The 18,961-nt window shown below is 68.9% G+C and overlaps 1 protein-coding gene across 11 annotated transcripts in view; it reads left to right on the forward strand.

Annotated features, from left to right (window-relative positions):
- The window catches only part of VAV2 (vav guanine nucleotide exchange factor 2), an 89,931-nt gene that overhangs the window by 15,429 nt on the left and 55,541 nt on the right, over positions 1–18,961 (forward strand). For all 11 annotated transcript variants that reach the window (XR_004902386.1, XR_004902387.1, XM_036022458.1 and 8 more), the window contains exon 2: positions 10,882–10,998. Coding sequence is in view for 9 of the 11 variants with exons in the window: in XM_036022458.1 (XP_035878351.1) it covers positions 10,882–10,998 (117 nt within the window). In the remaining 2 variants the exon portion in view is untranslated. The remainder of the gene's footprint in view (positions 1–10,881; positions 10,999–18,961) is intronic.

An 18,961-nucleotide genomic window follows, 5' to 3' on the forward strand; every position in this document is an offset into this window, starting at 1 on the left:
CCCCCCCCCGCCGCCGCCCCGTGGTTTGCAGCTGCCCAGCCCTGCTGGGCTTCTCAGCACCCCGGAGCCGCTCCGCTGGGCTCTCACTTCCCTCGGCTAGCCCGTCCCCCCACCCGAAAATGACACGCGGGCGGCGGGCGGCTTGCAGGCCCAGCCTGGGAGCTCTGAGTAACGGCCTCTTCCATGGGGGGTGGGCTGTGGCCTGTGTCTTCCTTCCTGGTGCCCCGGGGCCGGCCCAGAGCGGGGCCCGACGGCCCTTTGGGTGAGAGGTGGCTGAGGAGTAGATGGTGGGTGGACGGTGAGGGGGGGTGGGGGCTGGGGCTGTCTGGGGCCCTCGTGGGCTGTCCCAGTGACTTGGTGGAGCCTGTCTGGGCCGCAGGCTGTCCGGCTGGGGCAGCTGCGTCTGACAGCCCCCTCCCCCACCACAGGCCTCCAGCGGAGCAAAGCTGTTCCCTGCAGTGCAGCGTGATAGCGAAACCGTGGAAACAACCCGAATGCCCGTCGGGAGGGGCCTGGGGGAGGGCCGTGTGACCCAGGCCAGGGTGGGGGGCGGGGGGGGGGATTCCCAAACACCCAGCCCCCGCACGGCTGGCAGAGAGGGGGACAACGTTCCTGCCGCCAGTGACAAAAGGCCAGGACCTGGGATGGAGTGTTCTTCCCAGCAGTCAGTTCTGTGAAAAAATAAAATAATAAAGGAGCAAGCAGCGTCTAGGAGCGGACAGAAAACAGCCCCCCGCACAGGGAGCGGTGCCTCAGGGCGAGCCGTCCTGCGGGCCGCGCCACTCCGCCCGCCGTGGCTGAGGCCGAGACGGGAGGAGAGACAAAGCAAAGTGTCACTCCCTGCAGCGACGGCTGGGCACGCCGCTGTTAAAATCCGACCGGCCGCCCTGGCAGCTGGCACGGGGTGGGGGGAGGCCTCTCCCTGCGGGTGGGGCCTCAGTTTCCCCACCTGGTCAGTCGGAGCTGGTTTTTGCAGCCCGGGGAGCACCGAGGGGCAAGGCCTCTGGAAAGGGGAGGGCCGAGGGACCGCTGTAGCAGGGGGAGCCCTGGCCGACTGACTGCAGGGCCCTGGGTGCTGCAGGTGCCTCTGGGTGCCCTGGGCAGCTGGCCCCTTGTCCCCGTGGGGCCTGTGCTCCCTGTACTCCCTGAGCAGGCGGGGCCCCGGCTGCAGCAGCGAGCTCCTGGCTCTGAAACACCAGCCCCGGCTCCCCTTCCCTGTGCAAAAACAACTGGGGGCGTTTCCTGCCCCCTCCTGCCCCTGGACGGGCTTTGTCCCCAGGCCCCGGCAGGCCTCCCTCCCCCGCTTGGCCCCCCCCCCCCCATGGGTGGGGGTGGAGGGTGCGTCTGCAGCTGTGAACATTCCTGACCTGTAGTTCAGGGGAGAGAACCCAGCTGCTTGCTGGGCAAACAATGGAGCCCCGCTCCCCACCCCCACCCCCACCCCCTCCTGCTCTGCCCTGGGGCCTGGCGCTGGTTCTGCTGGAATTTCCAGAAAGCGCAGCTTCTCCATTTGATCTTTACGCTTCTGATGGTCGTCGCTGAGACGATTTCCTGCGCGTTGGAAAAAATGAAAACATGCAGCAGCCCGAGGGAGGCGAAGGGCCCAAGGGCCCTGGGTCCTGCACCCCGCAGGCAGGTGCCACCCTCGTGTCGGGGTCCCCCACGCCCGCTGTGTCCATCGCTGAGGTTGTACCTGCTCCTCCTCCACAGAGGCCAGGGACCTTCTCGAGGCCCCTCCCCCCGGGGGGGCGTAGTGCGGGTGTACCGGGTGGGAGGCCCGTCCCCCGGGGGCGTGGTGCGGGCGGACTCGGGGAGGGGGTGGGGGCGGGAGCGTCGCGTCCGAGATGAATCAGAGAACACACAGTTTGTCCCGCGGACCGTTTTTCAGTGCCCCGCGCGCGGCGGTTATTAAGTGCAGTCACTTGGCTGCCTTCGCCAGTGCCGTCTCCAGAAATTCCTCCTCTTCCCGAACCGAAACTCTGCACCCATTAACTCCCCCTCCCCCCCCCCCCCCCCCCCCCAGCCGCTGGCAGCCACCCTTCTACTTCCTGCCTCTGCGACCGTGACCCGGGACCTCGTGTGAGTGAGACGATGCAGGGTTTGTCCTTCGGTGACCGTGGCCGGCGGCTTGTACTCAGCATCCTGTCCTGGGGGCTCGTCCCTGGAGTCGCGGTTGTCCGCGTGGCCGTCCCTTATCACTGTTGCTACTATTACCGGGAGTCCTTCCTCTTTAAGCCTGAGTAGTGTTCCAGTGTATGGGCGTGCCACATTCCGTCTACCCGTCCCCGCGGACGGAGGGGTTGCTTCGGCTCTAGGGGCTGTGAATGAGCTCGGGGGAACGTGGGGGTGCACAGCCCTCCCCCTGAGACCCCGCCTGCACGTCTGGTGACCCCGAGGCGTGTGTCTGCCAACCAGCGCTCCCGGCGGGGCCGCATTCAAAACCAGAGCCCGGCCGCCCCGGCTCGCAGAGGCCGCTTCCTTCTGCGGTTCAGGGAGCGGCTGCCGCCGGAACCGCCGGCCACGGGCGCCGGGCTCCTGCGCTCCGACTAAGCCCTTAGAACGGAACGCCCAGCGTGGAGTTTCCACCAATGGGCTGAGACCCGCCCTCCAATGGGAGCTCTGCGGCCGTAGCCTCATTTGCCTGTTTACGGGCCAATCAGAGCGGCTCCGTATCAAACCATGCAAATTTGGATTCCTCATTTGCATGAAAGCGGACCAATCAGGGGCTAGGGTGGGCACCCCTTTGTCTGGAGGGGGTGTGTCCTCGGTTTGCAGACTGTTTATTGGAAGAAAGTTTCTTCTTTCACCGCAGCCCAGATCGGGGGCTCCCGTGGGCGTTGGGCTGGGGGCAGTGACCGTTGGTGGACGGTCCTCAGACGTGGGGTGCTGGGCCATAAGGCAGTTTTATTTCTGATGTTGGGAGGGACCTGCACCCTGCAGCAGCGACACCGTTTTCCGTCCCGGCCCACGGGGCACAAGGGGGCTGGGGTGCCACCCTCCAAGGCCCGGCCACTCCCGTCTTTTCCATGGTCACTGACTCGGGGAAACCGAGGCACTGAGAGCCACAGAGAGCTGTCCAGGGTGGCTGAGCTGTGCTGTGAGCGAGGGCGTGTTTCCAGTGTCCCTCTGTCCTCAATGGCCAGTGGTGGTGACCAAGAGGAGCCCCCACTCCCGAGTGGTCCAGTGGTGGGCTTCAACCAGACGGGCATGGGGGGCCACAATGGCCGCCGGAGGCCCCGCTGGCCTCTCTGAGCCTGCGCCCGGGCAGCGGTCAGATCCACGTGGGGACAAGTCCGTCCCGGCGTGTGCGGGAGGGTCGTGACTTCAGAAGCCAAGCCCGGGATTTGACATTTAAAGAGCGACCCTGGTGCAGGGGAGGCCCGGGGAGTGGATGTTTGGGGCTCGAACGGGTGGGTGTTTGACTGAAGGAAGGACTGTGGCCCCGAAGGGTGGCAGACCCCGCGGACGGGTGCTCGGAGGAGGCCTCGGGGTCGCCGCTCCAGACCTTGCGCCCCCGCTGCAGACGGAGTGGGGCGGCCTGGCCTTGGCCCCCAGCTCAGCCGGGCGTCCTGGTGCGTGGCGGGTGTCGCCGGGGCAGCAGCAGGAGGAAGTGCCTCCCCGCCCCCCCCCCGCCCCGGCCCCATGGACTTCAGCCCGCGTTCACCGGGCACGCACGGTGCAGTGAAAACGGAGGACAGTTAAAACCAGGAAAATAAATGTGTTTGCGTCCTACCCGCCTCCTGCTTGGACTCCACAGCCCTTCTCTCGGTCCCTGTCCACCTGCAGATGCCGGATTCTGCTCTTCAGCCCTGCGCATCCTAATAAGCACGCTCGCCCACGTCGCCCACCCCTGCGCACCCCCTGCCCCGCCTGAATGGTGGACAGCTGGTTCACCTGTTCACTCCCCAAGCCTTTGCCGAGGGTTGGGAGGGCGGGACTGTGTGTGCTGAGGGCCTGGGGCCCAGGGTGCAGGGGCCCAGGACGCAGGGGCCGGGCTCGCCGTTGCTTCCCAGCACTGGGAGGAGTGCTTGCGGTTGTCCCCCCGTTTGGGGGCTCACCGGGGCCACGGTGCCGTCTCTCCTCCGACATTCTCGGGCCAGTGGGTGGACAATGAGAGTCGCTCGCTGAGGCCGACGGCCAGGGGTCCGGTGGGTGCTGGCCAGGAGGGAGGCACTGGGCCTCAGTCTCTGCAGGCCACAGCGAGATGAAGTTCGAGGGGCGTGTCCCGGTGGGTCTCTGGGAGGCGTCCTGTGCAAACTGCCCGGAGAAGAGGAGCCGGGGGGAGCGAGGGGACGCTCTGATCTTGACCTTGCGGCCATTTTCCAGAAGGGAGAGGGATGGAAAGTGACGTGGCCGGGCAAGGGGCGACTTCCCAGACGGCCTGTGGCCGGTGTGGTGGCCCGGCTCCGGGCCGCAGAAGGGAGACAAGGGCCGTCGAGTCCCTGGGGGTAGGTGGCGGGGGTGCTGCACCAGGCAAGTTCGCTGAGCCGATGGCGTGGGGCCACGCTTGCCGGAGCCGCCGCGGAGCTGCGGGGTGGGAGCGGAACCCTCCGGCGTTCCCGGCCGGCTTAGCGAAGATGGCTGCCCAGAGAGACGCTTGAGAAGCAATTTCCTGCTGGCTCTGTAGAAGCTGTTTGGTTTGACCCTGACCTTGGAGTCTTGATAACAGAAGCTGCTCTTCATCCCCCGGGCTCCAACAGCCATTAGCCAGGGCGGCGAGTTGGGGGGGCCGCTGGGCCCAGCTCCCACCGGGCGGTGGCCGCCTCACCCTGTCTGTGTTCCCAGAGCCGGGAGCCCTGGCTGGGAGCCCGGGCCGGTCCTGGCGTGCCCTGGGCACCCCTTCAGTGTCTGCTGACCGTGGACGGAACGGGGGCGCAGGGGGAGGTCGGAGCTCGCCCACCCCCACGCACTCAGGCGCCCGCACCACACCTTTCCAGAATTGTTTTCCTGGTGTGGGGACCTCACCAGGGGTCCACGAGGAAGTCCTCTGAGGTCAGGACAGGGGTGGTCCTTCTCCAGGGGCCCCAGCCTGGGGACGTGCCACCCCGAGGCCAGGCAGCTCGACCTCCGAACCTTTTGGAGCCTGCTTTCGGGCTCCGGGGAGCCCCTCCCCGTTGCTCCTGGGAAGCCCCTTCCCGGTTCCACCAGGGCCAGTGTGTGGAGTGTGTGGGCAGAGGGTCCTCCGAAGCTGTGACCCGTGGGGAGGGCTGTGGTGAGGGCCGGGAGGGAGCCCCCTGGGTGGGCACAGGGGCGCGGTGGAGCCTCGGGGGCAGTGGGGTCAGAGGCTGGGGGCCCGGAGGGCGCCTGGCGTCCCCGCAGTGCCTGCAGCATCCGGGAACCCTGGCCACCTCCTTGGGAGCCAAAGACGGAGGGAGGAGAGGGGTGGGGGGGGAGAGGGAGGCTCGCGCTGAGATTTCCTGGAACTGGCCGGAGGGCACGAGGCTCGGGTCAGGGCCTCCTGTGGGAGGAGCACCCGGGGCAGGGCTGAGGGGCCAGGAAGCGGGCTGAGGCCGGGTGAATCTGCCTCGGGGGGACCCCGTCTTCAGCCCGGGGGAGGCCGAGCGCCTCCTGAGTCATGCGGGGCCATCGCGGGCTGGTCCTCTCGGTCGGCCAGAGGAGAGCACCTTGGGGATCCCGGAGCGCTGGGGTCACAGGGACGGAGCCTCCAGCCGGGGAGCCCCCTCGCCCTCTGCCTCCTCCCTGCGTCTCGGCCCAGAGGGCCTCCGCGGTCCCTGGCCTCGGGCGGGGGGTCTCTTAGCAGCCAGGACCACGAGGACCGGGCCAGGCCTGGGTCAGGGCAGGCCCTTCCCCTCCCTGTGCATCCGTGCGGTGGGCCCCCCGCCCTCCATCCTCCCGGGAGACGGCCGCGTGGCTGGGTCAGGGGTGAACCCGACGGGGACCCTGAGGCGTTCAGCCCGTCCGGGCGGCAGCGGCCTCCCCCGCACACCTCACCGGCAGGCGAGACGAGGCCGGCTGGCCTTTCTGGGGGGCAGCATCCAGCAGCCTTGGGTGAGGCCGTCCAGAATCCAGCAGTGGGCCCCCTGCCGCCGTGAGGGTCCCCAGAAGACGGGGCCGCACGGAGAAACCCTGCCCTCCCCTCCCCTGCCGGCAGTCGGCCCGGGGAGACCAGAGGGCCCTGCACGGAGGAGGAGGAGGAGGAGGCTCCTCCGCCAGCCGCCGGCGCCCAGCGCCCCTCGTGCCCCGAGGGCAAGTGCTCCAGTCCAATTGTCCAGACATAATCCGATCCCCTGTGCCGCCCGGTGGATAAGTCCCCGGCTGGGCTGCGCTTCCCCTGCCTGGGGCGGCGGTGGGTGAGCTGCAGCCTGGGCGGGGTCCTTCCCCGGGGCCCGCGGCAGCCGCGGCGGCTCTGGCCCTGGTGTGGCCGGGAGTCCCACTTCCAGACCCCCCTCCCGAGCGGTGTGCCCCCTCTGCGGGGTGGAGGAGAGGGGCTCAGACCTGCGGGGCTGCCGGGCGGGGAGCGGGGCCTGCGGGCAGGAAGAGTGTTGGTGGTGGGCGGACTCCAAACTCCACCTGCCTGCGTGCTCCTGGGGGAGAAGCTTCTGGAAGCGAGGGTGGCCACTCAAGCAGGCACGGCTGTTCGTGGGGACCCCGGCACCCCTGAGGCCATCCCCACTGCGGGGCGGGGGGACAGGGTCACTGCAGACGTGACCCCTAGGACGCCTGGAAGACGGTCCCTCCTCCTGGGTTTGTTCCCTCAGTCACTGGATGTCCAGCCCCTGCGGTGGGCGGGGGGTCACTGTCCACGGTGTTGGGGCCCCGGGGGGAGGAGACGGTCTCGGCTGCTGTCCCCGTGGGTCAGCGTGTCACCTCCGGGCCAGCTGTTCATCGACCCAAGTTTGAAAGACGTGTTCTGGCAGGCGGCACCTGTTAAACCGCAGTGAAGGTGTTTTCAGTGTTTTTCGGAACCAGCGTGGCATCAATAAAATGAGAAATTAATTCACTGTTCCATTTTGTTATTGATCACGGACGTGGTCAGCTGCCAGTCAGAGGCTGTGAGTGGCGGGCTCAGCAGCATGGCACGGGGGTGGGGGGCAGCTCACAGCACCCCGACGACACGTGATTCGTCGCAGTGAAGCGGGTCCGGGGGCCCCCCGCCTGTCTCAGAAAGACACGGAGGTTCTTGGAATTCCTGTTCTGTCAAAGGCCGGACGCTGCCGTGCCCCGTCTGTCTCCGGGTCTGTGGGGTCAGCGGGCGGACAGTCACCTGCCCGTTGTCTCCCGGTTTGGCTGTGAGTGGGGAGCCTCAGGCAGACCCTCTCCGGGGGTCTGCGGGTGGCCTGCGTCTCCTGCCCCACCCAGCCCTTGGGTGGCGCAAGTGAGGTGTCAGGAGGGCAATGAGGGGCCCGGGGGAGTGTGGATGGAGGGCCGGGGTCTGGGAAGGGTGGCCCGGAGTGTAGGTCACAGGGCAGCTCCGGGCACGGGGACTTCAGAACCTCCTGAGGGAGACAGCCCCGGGGTCAGCTGTCACCTCTTAAAGCAGCGCCTCCCCGCCCCTTCTCCCCATTTCACAGATGGGCAAACCGAGGCACACAGGGCCCAGGTGGCTGTTGCGCCAGGTCGGACACAGCCCGGGGGGCCACCAGCCCAGGGCTCTCACCAGCGGGGTGAGCCCACAGCGGGGTCCTCACCTTCCTGCCCCACCCCACAGGACCTCGTGCAAGCGGCTTCGCCTCTCTGTGCCTCAGTTTCCCGTTCTGCACCTGTCTCGGGGCGGAGGTGCCTGAGGTCTCGTGAGGACGGAGCGTGGCCCTGGCGCCCAGTGTATGTTGGATGGGGGGTGTGAGCTGGGGGGGCGGTGGTCGGCCGTCCCGGGTCCCTTTTCAGCACTGTCTGCAGAGGGGCGGAGCCAAGTGTGGAAGACGGGGGTAGGGGGTGGGAGGGATACCCCCCCAGGGCCTGCAGGCTGCCCGCTCAGTGGGGCGGGACCTCCGTGTCTCCTCCTCGGGGTGGGGTGGGCCCTGGCCATGTCCCCAGTCAGTAGGTTGCCCACGAAGTGGCCATAGTGGGCCCTGGAGCTGGGCCGGGGACCCCCACCCCCCGGGGGCCTCTGGGACCCGACGGCTGAGGCTCAGGTGCTGGTTCTCAGGGCCCCGTCCTGTCCTGCCTTTGACGACCAGGGTGCTGGCCCGGGGCCCGAGCAAGCGGAGTGACCGTGACAGTGAGCAGCAGGCCTGCAGCGCCCGGGGGTGGGCGGCTGGGCCGGGAGCCTGGGCCCTCATGCCGGTCGGATTGCGGCCCCTCGTCGGGGCTGAGGGGGCAGACGCCGCACCTGGTGCCGGGCCCCTGGTGGGAGCCCTCCCCATGGGCCCCCGTGTCCCTGTCCCCAACGGCCGACGGGGCCTGTGTGCCTCAGTTTCCTGGAGGATGGCCTGGGCCGACCTGCCGCTGAGGGCAGCGGTTCTGGGAGGTCAGGGGCCCAAGTGGCCGCGGGGTGGGGCCGGGCCGGGCCGACGCTGTGCCCCGCTCCCCCTCGCCCGCTCTGAGCCCCAAAAGGAAGCCTCGCCTCGCTGGCTACTGCCGTTGTGGTCGGGAGCTGTGTAATTAACTCTAAAAATGGGAGGCTGAGGAGGAATTAAAATAAATGCTGAGTGGGAATGAGGGACGGGTGTTGAGCGAAAAATAGCGGAGCCAACTGGCGGCTGCCGCGTCCTGGGGGTAGCCGGGGGCCCCAGCGGGCAGGGATGAGGGTTCTGCCGGGGGTGCGCCCACCTCCGCGGGGTCCAGGCTCGTATTCGTCTCCCGGTGCCTGGGGGCCTGAGGTTCGAGGTCACCGTGTCCATAGGACTGGCCCTTTCTTGGGGGCTCTGCGGCCAAGGGCGTCCCGGCCTCTCCCAGCTTCTGGGGGTCCCCTGGCCCCCTGCTGCCTTGTGGGCTCCGGGGACGGCTCCCCGAACTCTGCCCCATTGCCACGGTGCCTCCTCCCTGTGGGTCTGTGTCTCCCTGCCCCACATGTTTGGGATTGTTTTTTTACTGTGATAAAATATATACAGTGTAGCCACGACCGCTTCAACCACTGCGGGTGCGCGTCCGGGACCCCGAGCGTATCCACGACGTCACGGGGCAACCACACTGCTGTTTCCGGGGCCTCTGCACCTTCCCACCACGGGACACTAGCCGTCCCCTCCCCCGCCCCAGCACTCGGCCGTCCTCTGTCCCTGTGAGGTCCCCTGTCCTCGCTGCTGCTCATGGGTGGGGTCGGCGGCCTCCGTCGTCCCTGGTGGACACCACGCTCGTCAGTGGTGCCCGGTCCTGGGCGACGGGGACTGGGCGTGTGTGGGACCCACGGGTGGGTGTTCAGTTTACACGAACTCGAAGGAGGCTAAGGGGATGATGCAGCTTCTCGCTTGGAGCGGCCGAGTTCCGGGCGCTTGGGGGGCGTGCAGGGAGCATTCCGTCGTCCTTCCAGGGAGCCCCCTCGTCACGGCTGCCCTGGGTTCCCGGGGCGACGGGACAGCTAACTCGGTGTGTGCCCCGGGTCGGCCGGGGCCGGGACCCGCTCTGTGCTCTTGGGGCCCGGGGCGTGCGCTGGGCAGGCGGGGCCCCGTGCGGGGTCCGCGCTGGCGCTGAGATTGGGGACGGGGTGGCTCCGCCCTTCGGACATTCAGGCGTTGCGGGTGAAGGGGGTCGTGTCTGCAGTTGACTCTCAAGTGGTGCTCGCAGCACCCTCCCCCCCCGGACAGAGACAGAGACAGAGGGACAGAGGGAGAGACAGGGAGAGGGAGAGAACGGTGGGTGTAGGACAGAGGACGTGAGTCAGGGCGTGTGTCCTCGCTGACCGGTGACCCGCCGGGGACAGGGCAGGAGGAGTGGCCTGAGGCAGCGGGAGCTCCAGGGCTGGGGCCCTGCACGAGGGGGTGGGGGGCAGCGATTCGAGCTCGGCTGGGGTGCAGCTGGCTTCCCGCCAGAGCTCCTGGCTCTGTCCGTCCGTCCATCCGTCTGAGCTCCCGGCGGGCGGGCACGGGCTGTCCGTGGCTCTCAGGATCCAGCCGTCCGGCACCGAGGGAATGGCTGTTGACCAGGGTGGCTGGGCTCCAGTTGCTCTTCAGCTGCCCCCGCCTGGTGGACACCCAGGCCGAGCCGGGCTGCAGGGCTGAAGGCTCCCACCCACCAAACGCCCACCCTGGGCCCTTGGGGGCAAAATTAACCCGGGAGGTGCTTCTGCGAGGAAGCCAGGCCTCAGGAGCCGGGCCGCTCCCCCAGGGTCCCGCCAGGGGACGGGTCCAAACCCGGGGCCGAGTGACCCAGGGGTCTGTGCTCTCTCGGGGGCCAGAGCTGGTGACCCTGTTCACCCCCTGCCCCCCCGCCTCCTTCCCCGTTGCATCACCAAGCCCAGCATGGGGGGGGACCCTGGTATTGGGTGCCGGGTGGAGCAGGTGCCTGGGTGCCCACCTGGGAGCCCTGGCCTCTGTGTAGCTCCCCACTCTGGCGGCCAGGGGCTGCGCCTGGCCCCCCACGACTTTTGTGGGCTGCCCCCGGCTGCTGGCTTCGTCACTTGTAAAGCACCCGGGGTCGGTCTGCGCCCAGGAAGGCGGTGTGCGTGTGTGCCTGTGTGCACGTGTGTCTGCGTGCACGTGTGTGCCCGTGTGTGCCGGCGTGCACGTGTCCGCACACACGCGTGCACCCACTCCTTGCTTACTCAAGGCCAGCGCCGTTTTTTCCGGCCAGGACCGTCCAGGTTGGAATGTGCCGGGTCCCCTGGGACAGGGCGGGGTCACGGGGCCGTGAGTGGCCGCCCAGGACCAGACATCGGGCCGGCGGGGCGGGGAGGGCGCGCCCTGCTGGGGTGGGGGCGTCCGGTCGGCGCTGCTGCCGCCGCAGGCCCCACGGCGTTCGCTGTAACGGCTCCCCCTCTCCCCGCAGTTCCTGTGCCTGAAGAACATCCGCACCTTCCTCAAGGTCTGCCACGACAAGTTCGGGCTGCGCAACAGCGAGCTCTTCGACCCCTTCGACCTCTTCGACGTCCGCGACTTCGGGAAGGTGAGCGAGCGGCCTGGTCCTGCAGCCTCGGTCAGGCTGTGTCCCCCGGGCGGGGGTGCTGACCGCTGTGGGCTCGGGGAGGGGCCTTCGGGGCACAGAATGTGCGTGCACACACACACACACACACACACTGTGTACACACCCAGAGGCACCCTTACACACATGCTCACACACGTAGGCTTACACGCTGTCCCTCTAACAAACGCACACGGTCACACGGAGACACACCGTTGCAGACACACGCACTCACACGTGCCGCCCCACACTGTAGCACACAGAGACACCCGTTGCACGCCGTGGCACACGCCCTCGGGCCGTGTCTGGGCCCCGCTCTGCTGTCACGCTGGTGACCAGTGTCTCTGAGTCGCTCCTGTGAAGTGCGGGGAAGGAGGCCCCTCCAAAGCCCGCGGAGCAGGAAGGCAGGCCAGGCGCGCCGTGGCCAGCTGAGCGCCTGGTGCGCACCCCGCCAGGCCCACCCCGGTCCTCCCGGCCGTCTCCTGGGCCCTCAGCCTCCCCTGCGGGCCTGGGAGAGGCCTGGGTGGGGTGTGTGTGCCGGACGCCCGCCTGGGGGCTGGACCGCCGGGGGCCGTGCCAGTGCCGTGGGTGTGCAGTCTGCACCACCCTGCCCTCCTGCCCGTCCCCCTCCACCTGGCTGCCCACCTGCATCCTGACCCCCCCCCCCCGGGGGCATCCGCCTGGCCATGGCACCTGTGGCTAGAGCCGCTCCGCTGAGTGTGACCTGGGCGGGGGGAGGTTCGGGGCCCTGGGACCCGCGCTCCCTACAGGGAGCCGCTTTCTGGAGCCTGGGCTGCTCAGCGAGTCCCCCCTGGTGTCCAGGGACGGGACACCCTGGACAACCGGTCTCGAACCAGGCCCCGCTGTCTTGGGCGCTTCGGCCGGCGCTTGGGGAGTGGGGCTGGGGGCACGGGCCAGCTGCCACAGGGCTGGGCTCCGGCCTCTGGGCCCTCCCAGCTCGCTGACCAGGAGGTGGGGGTCCGGCGTCCAGTTCCCTCTGGGCTCAGCGAGCGGAGGTCCTGCCGGTCTCTTCAGGGACACAGGCCAAGGTTGCCCACGGGCCCAGCTCCGTCTTCACCCCCTGGGAGCCCAGCCCTGGGGTGGCCGTGAGGATGGGACGGCTCGCCCTGCCCACCCCCGCGCCACCACTGGCCCTTACAGGTGGCCTGAGTCCCTGCTGAAGGGCAGGCAGCGTCCGTGGGGTCGATCCCTCGTCTCCTGGGCGGGTGAGGCCAGAGGGGGAGACGCCCGGCTTTTTCTAGGGGCTGAGCTGGAACCTGCGAGGGGCCGGGGCGAGAGCCATGCCCCTCGCTGCCCTGGGGGCCTGTTTCCTGTGGGGTCCTCTGCTCGGCCCCCGTTCACCCCGTTTCCCGCAGAAGGGACAGCCCGGGGGGGAGGCCCACGGGGCTCTGTCTGCTGTTTGAGCTGAGGGCGGAGCGCTCCCTCTGACCGTCGGGCTTAACGCTCCTGCTCATTGTTCACTAAAGCGTTTTTCGAGGCTCTGATCTTCCGAGGAGGCGAAGCCGGGTCGCCCGCCAGGCGGGGGGCGGCAGCTGGGCAGCCAGTTCACCGGAGGGCGGGGACCCAGTCCGTCCTCCTGCCCGCTGCCTCTGCCCCACAGCAGCGCTCACGTGGGCAGGCTCCACGCCGTGCGCCGGGCTCTTGCCGTCCACAAGCCTCACTGTCCTGCCGGGGCCTCAGGAAGGAAAGAAGGAAGGAAGGAAGGAAGGAAGGAAGGAAGGAAGGAAGGAAACCCCGGCCCTCAGAGGAGGCGCGTCCCCTCGTGTCCCTGGTGACGGTGGGAGTGGGGCGTCCAGTCGGGTCCGGCCGGCGGCCGAAGTCGACTCGTGCCCAGCCTCCGCCCAGTGGGGCCGCCATCCGCAGGCGCAGGGCAGGTCACCATGTGAAGGGCCAGGAGGCGGGCCTGCGGCCTGGCCTGCCTCCCAGGAGCCGTGTGCATGGCCTGGGCCGGGGTCAGGTGCACCTAGGGTGCCCGCCCGCCCACCCCAGCCACCCTGTCCCCCCGAGACGTGTGTGGCACTGTCACCCGCCACGCCCCTGACTGCCCGAGCCCCCGCAGGGACGGACGTGCCCCCCGGGCTCAGTCGGGTCGGGGAGGATGGGAGCCGGAAGTCCTGGGGTGTGGATCCAGCACCCCGTGTCTCTGTGCCCGGCCTGCACCGCCACGCGCTTGCTGCCCCTCGGGCTGCATACAGACGGCCTCGGCGCACCAGAGGCTGCTCTGCTCTCGGGTCGGGGGCTCTCCAAGGCCCCGGTGGCGGCACGTGCATTTGCTCTCCCCCCTGCCCCCCGTGTCACTGTCCTCGGGGAGACGCTCTGCACTGATCGCCGGTCACGGCGCCGTCGCTGCCGCGCAGGAGCCTCCGGGGCTCCGTCTGGTGGCTCAGTCCCCCAGGCGTGGCCCCCGGGAGGTGGCAGGTCCCGGAGCCGGGGCAGGTCTCTGCGAGAGGCCGCTGGCCGAGCAGGCGGGGCCTTGTCCCCAGAAGCGATCACCCCTGTCCTCTCCTCTCTCCCCGAGAGCTCGTTTCTGGGCAGGGGGCTCGGGGTGCCGGTGGTGGCAGCCGCCACATCCGGTGGGGAGGCCCGGGGTGCGGGGGTGGCAGAACCGGAGCCTGTGCCCAGCCTGGCTCCGGCCACTGAGCCTCGTGGCTCTCCTCGGAGGGCCTCGGTTTCCCTGTCCGTGAGCTAGAGGGGGGACCGGCTGAACGGCCCCTCGAGGGCGGCCGTCAGGGCTGGGTCTCCGGCATCTTTCTCTCCCGTCTTCTTTACTCCGCGAGGGGCTGGTGAGGAGCTCACGGCTCCCCAACTACCTCTCTGCCTGCATCAGCAGTTAAGTAAGTCTTAATTGGCAAATTGTTTCTTCCCAAGACCGGAGGCACTAATTGTTTCCATCGAAGCCTGACAATTTTCTGTCTGTGCTTGCAAAAAAGAGCTGAATGAGACTAGGGAGGTGAGAAGACGCAGTATCAAAGGGTAAGGAGTTCATTGTAACAAAGTGTCCTTCCCTGGCGGCCTGGAGGTGAATCGTAACAAAGTGTCCCTTCCTGGAGACCTGGAGCCCCTCCTCAAGAACTCTGGGTCTTCCAGAGCCCCCCCCCCCCACCCCGGGCTCTGCGGCCAGCCAGCCCTTGGTGGGGGGGCAGCCCCTCTGAAGCACAGGCTGGTGGCCGTGACCTTGCCTGGAAGGGCCCTGCCGTGGCTCCGAAAGCCTTTCCCAGGCCCTCAGCCACGAGCAAGCGGGGTACCTAGGCTGGGCCCCGCCCTCCCTGAGACTCAGGTTAGGGGGTGTTTATCCCGGGCGACCCTTTTTGACTCTCATTAAACAAAAACTTATGATACAATGGACATCACCCAATATTTACCATCTTTTAAACCCTCACCTGAGGGCTTGCTCGTTGACTTCAGAGAGGGAGGGGAGGGGAAGCAGAGGGAGGGAGGGGAGGGAAGCGGAGGGAAGGAGGGAAGCAAGCGAGGGCCTGAGAGAGAAGCATCGCTCCGTCGCCTCCTGCAGGTGCCCCGACCCGGGACTGAGCCTGTGACCCTCCGGCTCCCCGGACGACGCGCTGACCCCTGAGCCACCCGGCCAGGGCTGACACTCACCCCTCCAACCCTTGGTCCCCGTGTGTAGAGTTCATCGTCATTCACCAAGTTCATCCCTGTGCAGCCCGACTGCCTGCCCCCCCCCCCCCCCCCGCCCCGGCGAGGGCGGCCAGCGGTCTGTTTTCCGCGTCTGTGCCCCCGCCTGCCCCGGGCGGTCAGTCCGTGTGAGTGGGGTCACGGGACAGACGGGCGGCCTTCGGTGCCTGGCGTCTGGCCCCGAGCGTGACCTGCTCCAGGTCCCTGCTGGTGTGTGTGCCCCTCCCTCTCCGAGGCTGGGGGACGCCCCGGTGAGGACGGGTGTGGACGGGCCGCTCCGTCTCCCCGTGGCGGTGGACGCGCCCGGGCAGCCTCTGCCTTTGGGCCGCTGCGCAGAGTGTGGCTGCGGGCGTGGGCGTGTGCAAACACGTGCTTGTGGACGTTTGTGCCGGCGCCGCTGAGCCCGCAGCTCCCCCCGCGCCCCACCGCCTCCCCAGGCCCCGGAAGCCCGGGGACCCCCACCACAGAGAGGAGTTCTGGGGGGAGCACGGCCCGGGTCACGGCTGCAGGGGCCGGTTCTGTGGCGTTCGCTGACTCGGGGCCGTCGGGCCTGCGTGCGACACCTGGCAGGGCCGGGCCGTGCGGAGGTGACTGCCGCCATGGGTGTCATCGGAACCCCCCCCCCCCGGCCCCGTGCAGCCCTCGCGGCTGCCCTTCCCTGGAGGCTGGAGGTCTGGGCAGGCCGGCTGGGCGGACCTTACACCGCGTGGTGGTGGCCGCCTGTCCTGTCTCAGACCCCGGCTCCCTGGCGGCACCACCTCGGAGCTGGTGACGTGGGCAGAGCCCGTGGGAGCTCGGGCGGGTGCAGCTGGACGTGGGGCCGCCGTTCCCCGGGCTGGCCTCCGGGTGAGAAGACCCGGCTTAGTGGGGGGGCCCAGCGAGGGCTGGAGCCGCTCCTGCCGCCCTGGAGGGCCGGGCGCTGGGCCTGGGTTGCTCTCCTGTCGGGTTCAGAGCGTCCCTGTAACCGTGGCAGCCGGCAAGAGGCCTCCCGAGAAGGAGGTGGCCCTGGCCATGCCCCAGGCCCCCACCATCACGGCCCCTCACACCGGGGTGCACAGGGCGGGTGGGGCGCCAACACCTTGGCCTCCTGGGGTCCCAGTCCCACTCGGTCGGTGCCGTGCGGGGGGGGGGGGGGGCCAGGGAAGGTGAGCGCTCTGGGACCGCGTTAGACCTGGAGGAGGGGGCTCGGGACACTTCCGTGCTGGCTTCGTGCCAGGTGGGGTGAGGGGCGCTCAGAGCGGAGCCCCCGCTGCAGCCCGAGGGTGGTCCGTGTGGGTCCTCACAGGGCCCGGCTCCTTGGGGGGGGACACAGCGTGCCTCCTGCAGGTGCAGGCGTCTGAAGATGCAGCCACCCACCCACCCACCTATTCACTCACTCACTCATTCATTCAACAAACGCAGTGGTGTTTTCTCTCTGCGGGCGGGGGACCGAGTGGTGAGCAGACAGACCCCCCCCCAGCGCCTGCTGTGGAGTGGGTGAGGGGCGGGCGCTCTCTCCCACGTGGCTGGGCCTGGGGGCCCAGGGCCCCGGCCGCGGCCTCCGCGGTCCCCCCTGAGTCCCTTCCCTCCCTCCGTGGTGAGGGTTGCCCTTCTCAAAGATGGTGCATGTGACACCGACGATATTTATTAGGTAATTAGTTTTCCCATTCTTAATTAATCAAAGACTAATTAGGAGTTATACCGCTGATTAGCCTTTCTAGTCCACACCTGGTGACGGCTTGCCCACCCAAAGCGGCCGGGGGGGGTGAGTTCTGCGTGGGGTGTGTTCTGTGTGGGTGTGCCCAGGGCGCTGGGGTTCCTCTGGGCCGGCGACCTTCAAGGGCCCCCGTTCGCTGTCCCAGGGCACGGCTGAGCGTCTCCAGGCAGCGTGGGGGGCAGGCTGCTGGTGGGGGGGCAGCAGAGGGGGCTCTGGGGGGGGCAAGGCTTCTCCTAGGTCGGTCGTCAGCTGGGGCGCTCACAGGGTGGCATCTGGGGGGGGTGGCCCTCCCCCCCATTCGTGGTGTGGGTATGGTTTCGGTGGAGCCTGGGATCTCGGCGCCCAGGCCTCCCGGCTGGGTGAGCGGACAGCGGGGCTCCGGGCACCTCTGCCCAGCTGCCCGGGCTCCCCCCTCACGGACTGGCCCCGCCGCAGGGTTTGGGCAGCCCAGTGCCGCCTCCTCAGTGAAGCTGCCCTGGGTTGCCCTGGCCTACAGCGGGGGGCCCAGGTCCGGGGATGGCGGCCTTGGCCACCTTCTCACCAGAGCCCTAGTTGTGCCCGGGACGGGGCACTGAGGCCGACGAGGACGGGCCTGCTTGGTGGCGTCTGCCCCCGGGCCCCCTAAGCCTGGTCAGCAGGCGGTGGGAGGGCTGGGGACCCCTTTCTGGGCTGACCGGGTGGGGCTGTGGCCTCAGTCCCTGACCGCAGGTCCCTTCACCTGCTGGAGCTGCTGCTTTTGCCACCGGGGCTCGCAGGTGGGGAGGGGGTGAGGCCCGGCTCCCGGCAGATCGTGGGGTGCACGAGGTGGGTCCGCGGTAATACCTGCCCCTGGAGACGGAGCGCGGGTGGTGTGTCTTGGTCCCCGGGGGGCAGGGGCTGCGCTGGAGCACAGAGGACAGAGGGCAGAGGGCAGACCCTCGGGGCCCCGGGACACCAGCAGCTGGCTGTCCATTTGCTTTCCCGAGACCAATGGCATCCATCTGGCTACGCTTCCCCACTGTTTCTGGCTCGTGTCCTTTTTGATCTGGGGCTGAAATACTTTAGCTGGTGGCGAAAATGGCTCGGTGCCCTTTCCCCCTCCCCGCGCCGGAAGAGTGTTCAGGAGGGACGTGGTGCCGGCCGGGGGCCGCCTTGGACCCGGAGGCTGTCCGGCTGTGCGGGCTGCTGGGGACAGAGCCACAAACTCGGGGACGTGGCATCGAGGGAGGCCGGCGAGGGGGAGCTGGGCTGTCCAGCCGCACACCCCAGGGGGCATGAGGCCCGGCCAGGGCGACAGGCCAGACTGGGACACCAGGGGCTGGAGAGGACTGTGGCTCCCCGGGGCCGAGACTGGACGGGCCGGGAGGCAGGGTTGGTTCTGCGTCTCTGTTTACCGAGGGGGGGGGGGGCGGCCTTGCAGAGGCCCCACCCCCTCCCCAGGACCTCAGTGGGCTCCCCTACGGAGGGGCGTCGAAATGGCACCGGCCCCTCGGAGCCACATTGTCCGGTCGGCAGGTGCCGGGGAGGGGTGCCCCCCGGAGGCCTGGGAGGTCTGTGGCCTGGGTTCCGGATGCTTCCTGGTGAAGGAGGTCGGGGTGGCCGGGGGGCGTGGCTTAGACCGGCCCCTAGGAGCACCTGGAACGCAGGCAGACGTAAGGCACCAAAACGGGAGACCCTGCGGCTCTGTTGCTCTGCCCCAGCCGCCCCCAACCCCTCTGTTCCAAGGGGTTTCCGGCCCGTGCCGCGTCTGGCGGGCTGACTCCCTGTTCACCTCGCCGGGGGACGCCGCCCGCGGTGGCTTTCCAGTGGAAAAGCAGAAACGTCCTCGTGCGGCGGGCATGTCATTAGGAAAAGCAAATTAAATCATCTTTAATGGCGTTCGCGTCTCAGTCGCGCGGAGAATGGAGTCGGTGAAGCAGGGAAATGAGGAACCGCTGACGCCCCTGGGCGGGCGGCGGAGTCGGGGAGCAGCGGCTGTGGGCCCGGGAGGGGGTCTCGGTGGCCAGTGCGGGGTGCGGGGGGGCAGTGGGGTGGCTCGCGGCGTCCTGCCAGCTCTCTCGCGCGGCCCCGGTGTCTGCTGGCCAGCGGGCCGCCGCAGACCGGCCGTGTGCTCCCAGACGCGCACGCCGGCTGCTCACCCCGGTGTGGTGGTGGTCTTCCAGGTGAGGCTCGGGTCCCATTCGGTCACGAGGCTGGAGCTTCACGGCGGGGGTCCGAGACTTCATGAGGACACCGCAGGGAGTCCCCCGCCCCTTCAACAGGGCGGACGCGGGCGGAGACGCCGTTCCGGGAGGCAGGGCGCTCGCTGGACACGGGTCTGCCGGCGCCCCTGGTCTCGGGCGGCCGGCGTCCCGAGCGTGAGGAGGAACAACCGTCTGCCGACGCGTGGCCCCGTCTACGGTGCTTCGTCGCTGCGGCGCGGAGGGACCAAGACAGGGTGCCCCAGCTTGTGGGCTCCGTTCTGGGGTGAGGGGAGGCAGAAGGAACTCAGCCCTGCAACAAAGGCCTGACCTGGGCAGATGTGTCTCCTCGCTGCGCCTCGGTTTCCTCACCCGTCTCAGGGCGGGGGGCGGGGGTGCCTCCTGCTCCGGGCGGCTCAGGGAGGTGGGGACACCG

This window comes from Phyllostomus discolor, chromosome 3 (assembly GCF_004126475.2).
Source record: "Phyllostomus discolor isolate MPI-MPIP mPhyDis1 chromosome 3, mPhyDis1.pri.v3, whole genome shotgun sequence".
NCBI classification, from domain to species: domain Eukaryota; kingdom Metazoa; phylum Chordata; class Mammalia; order Chiroptera; family Phyllostomidae; genus Phyllostomus; species Phyllostomus discolor.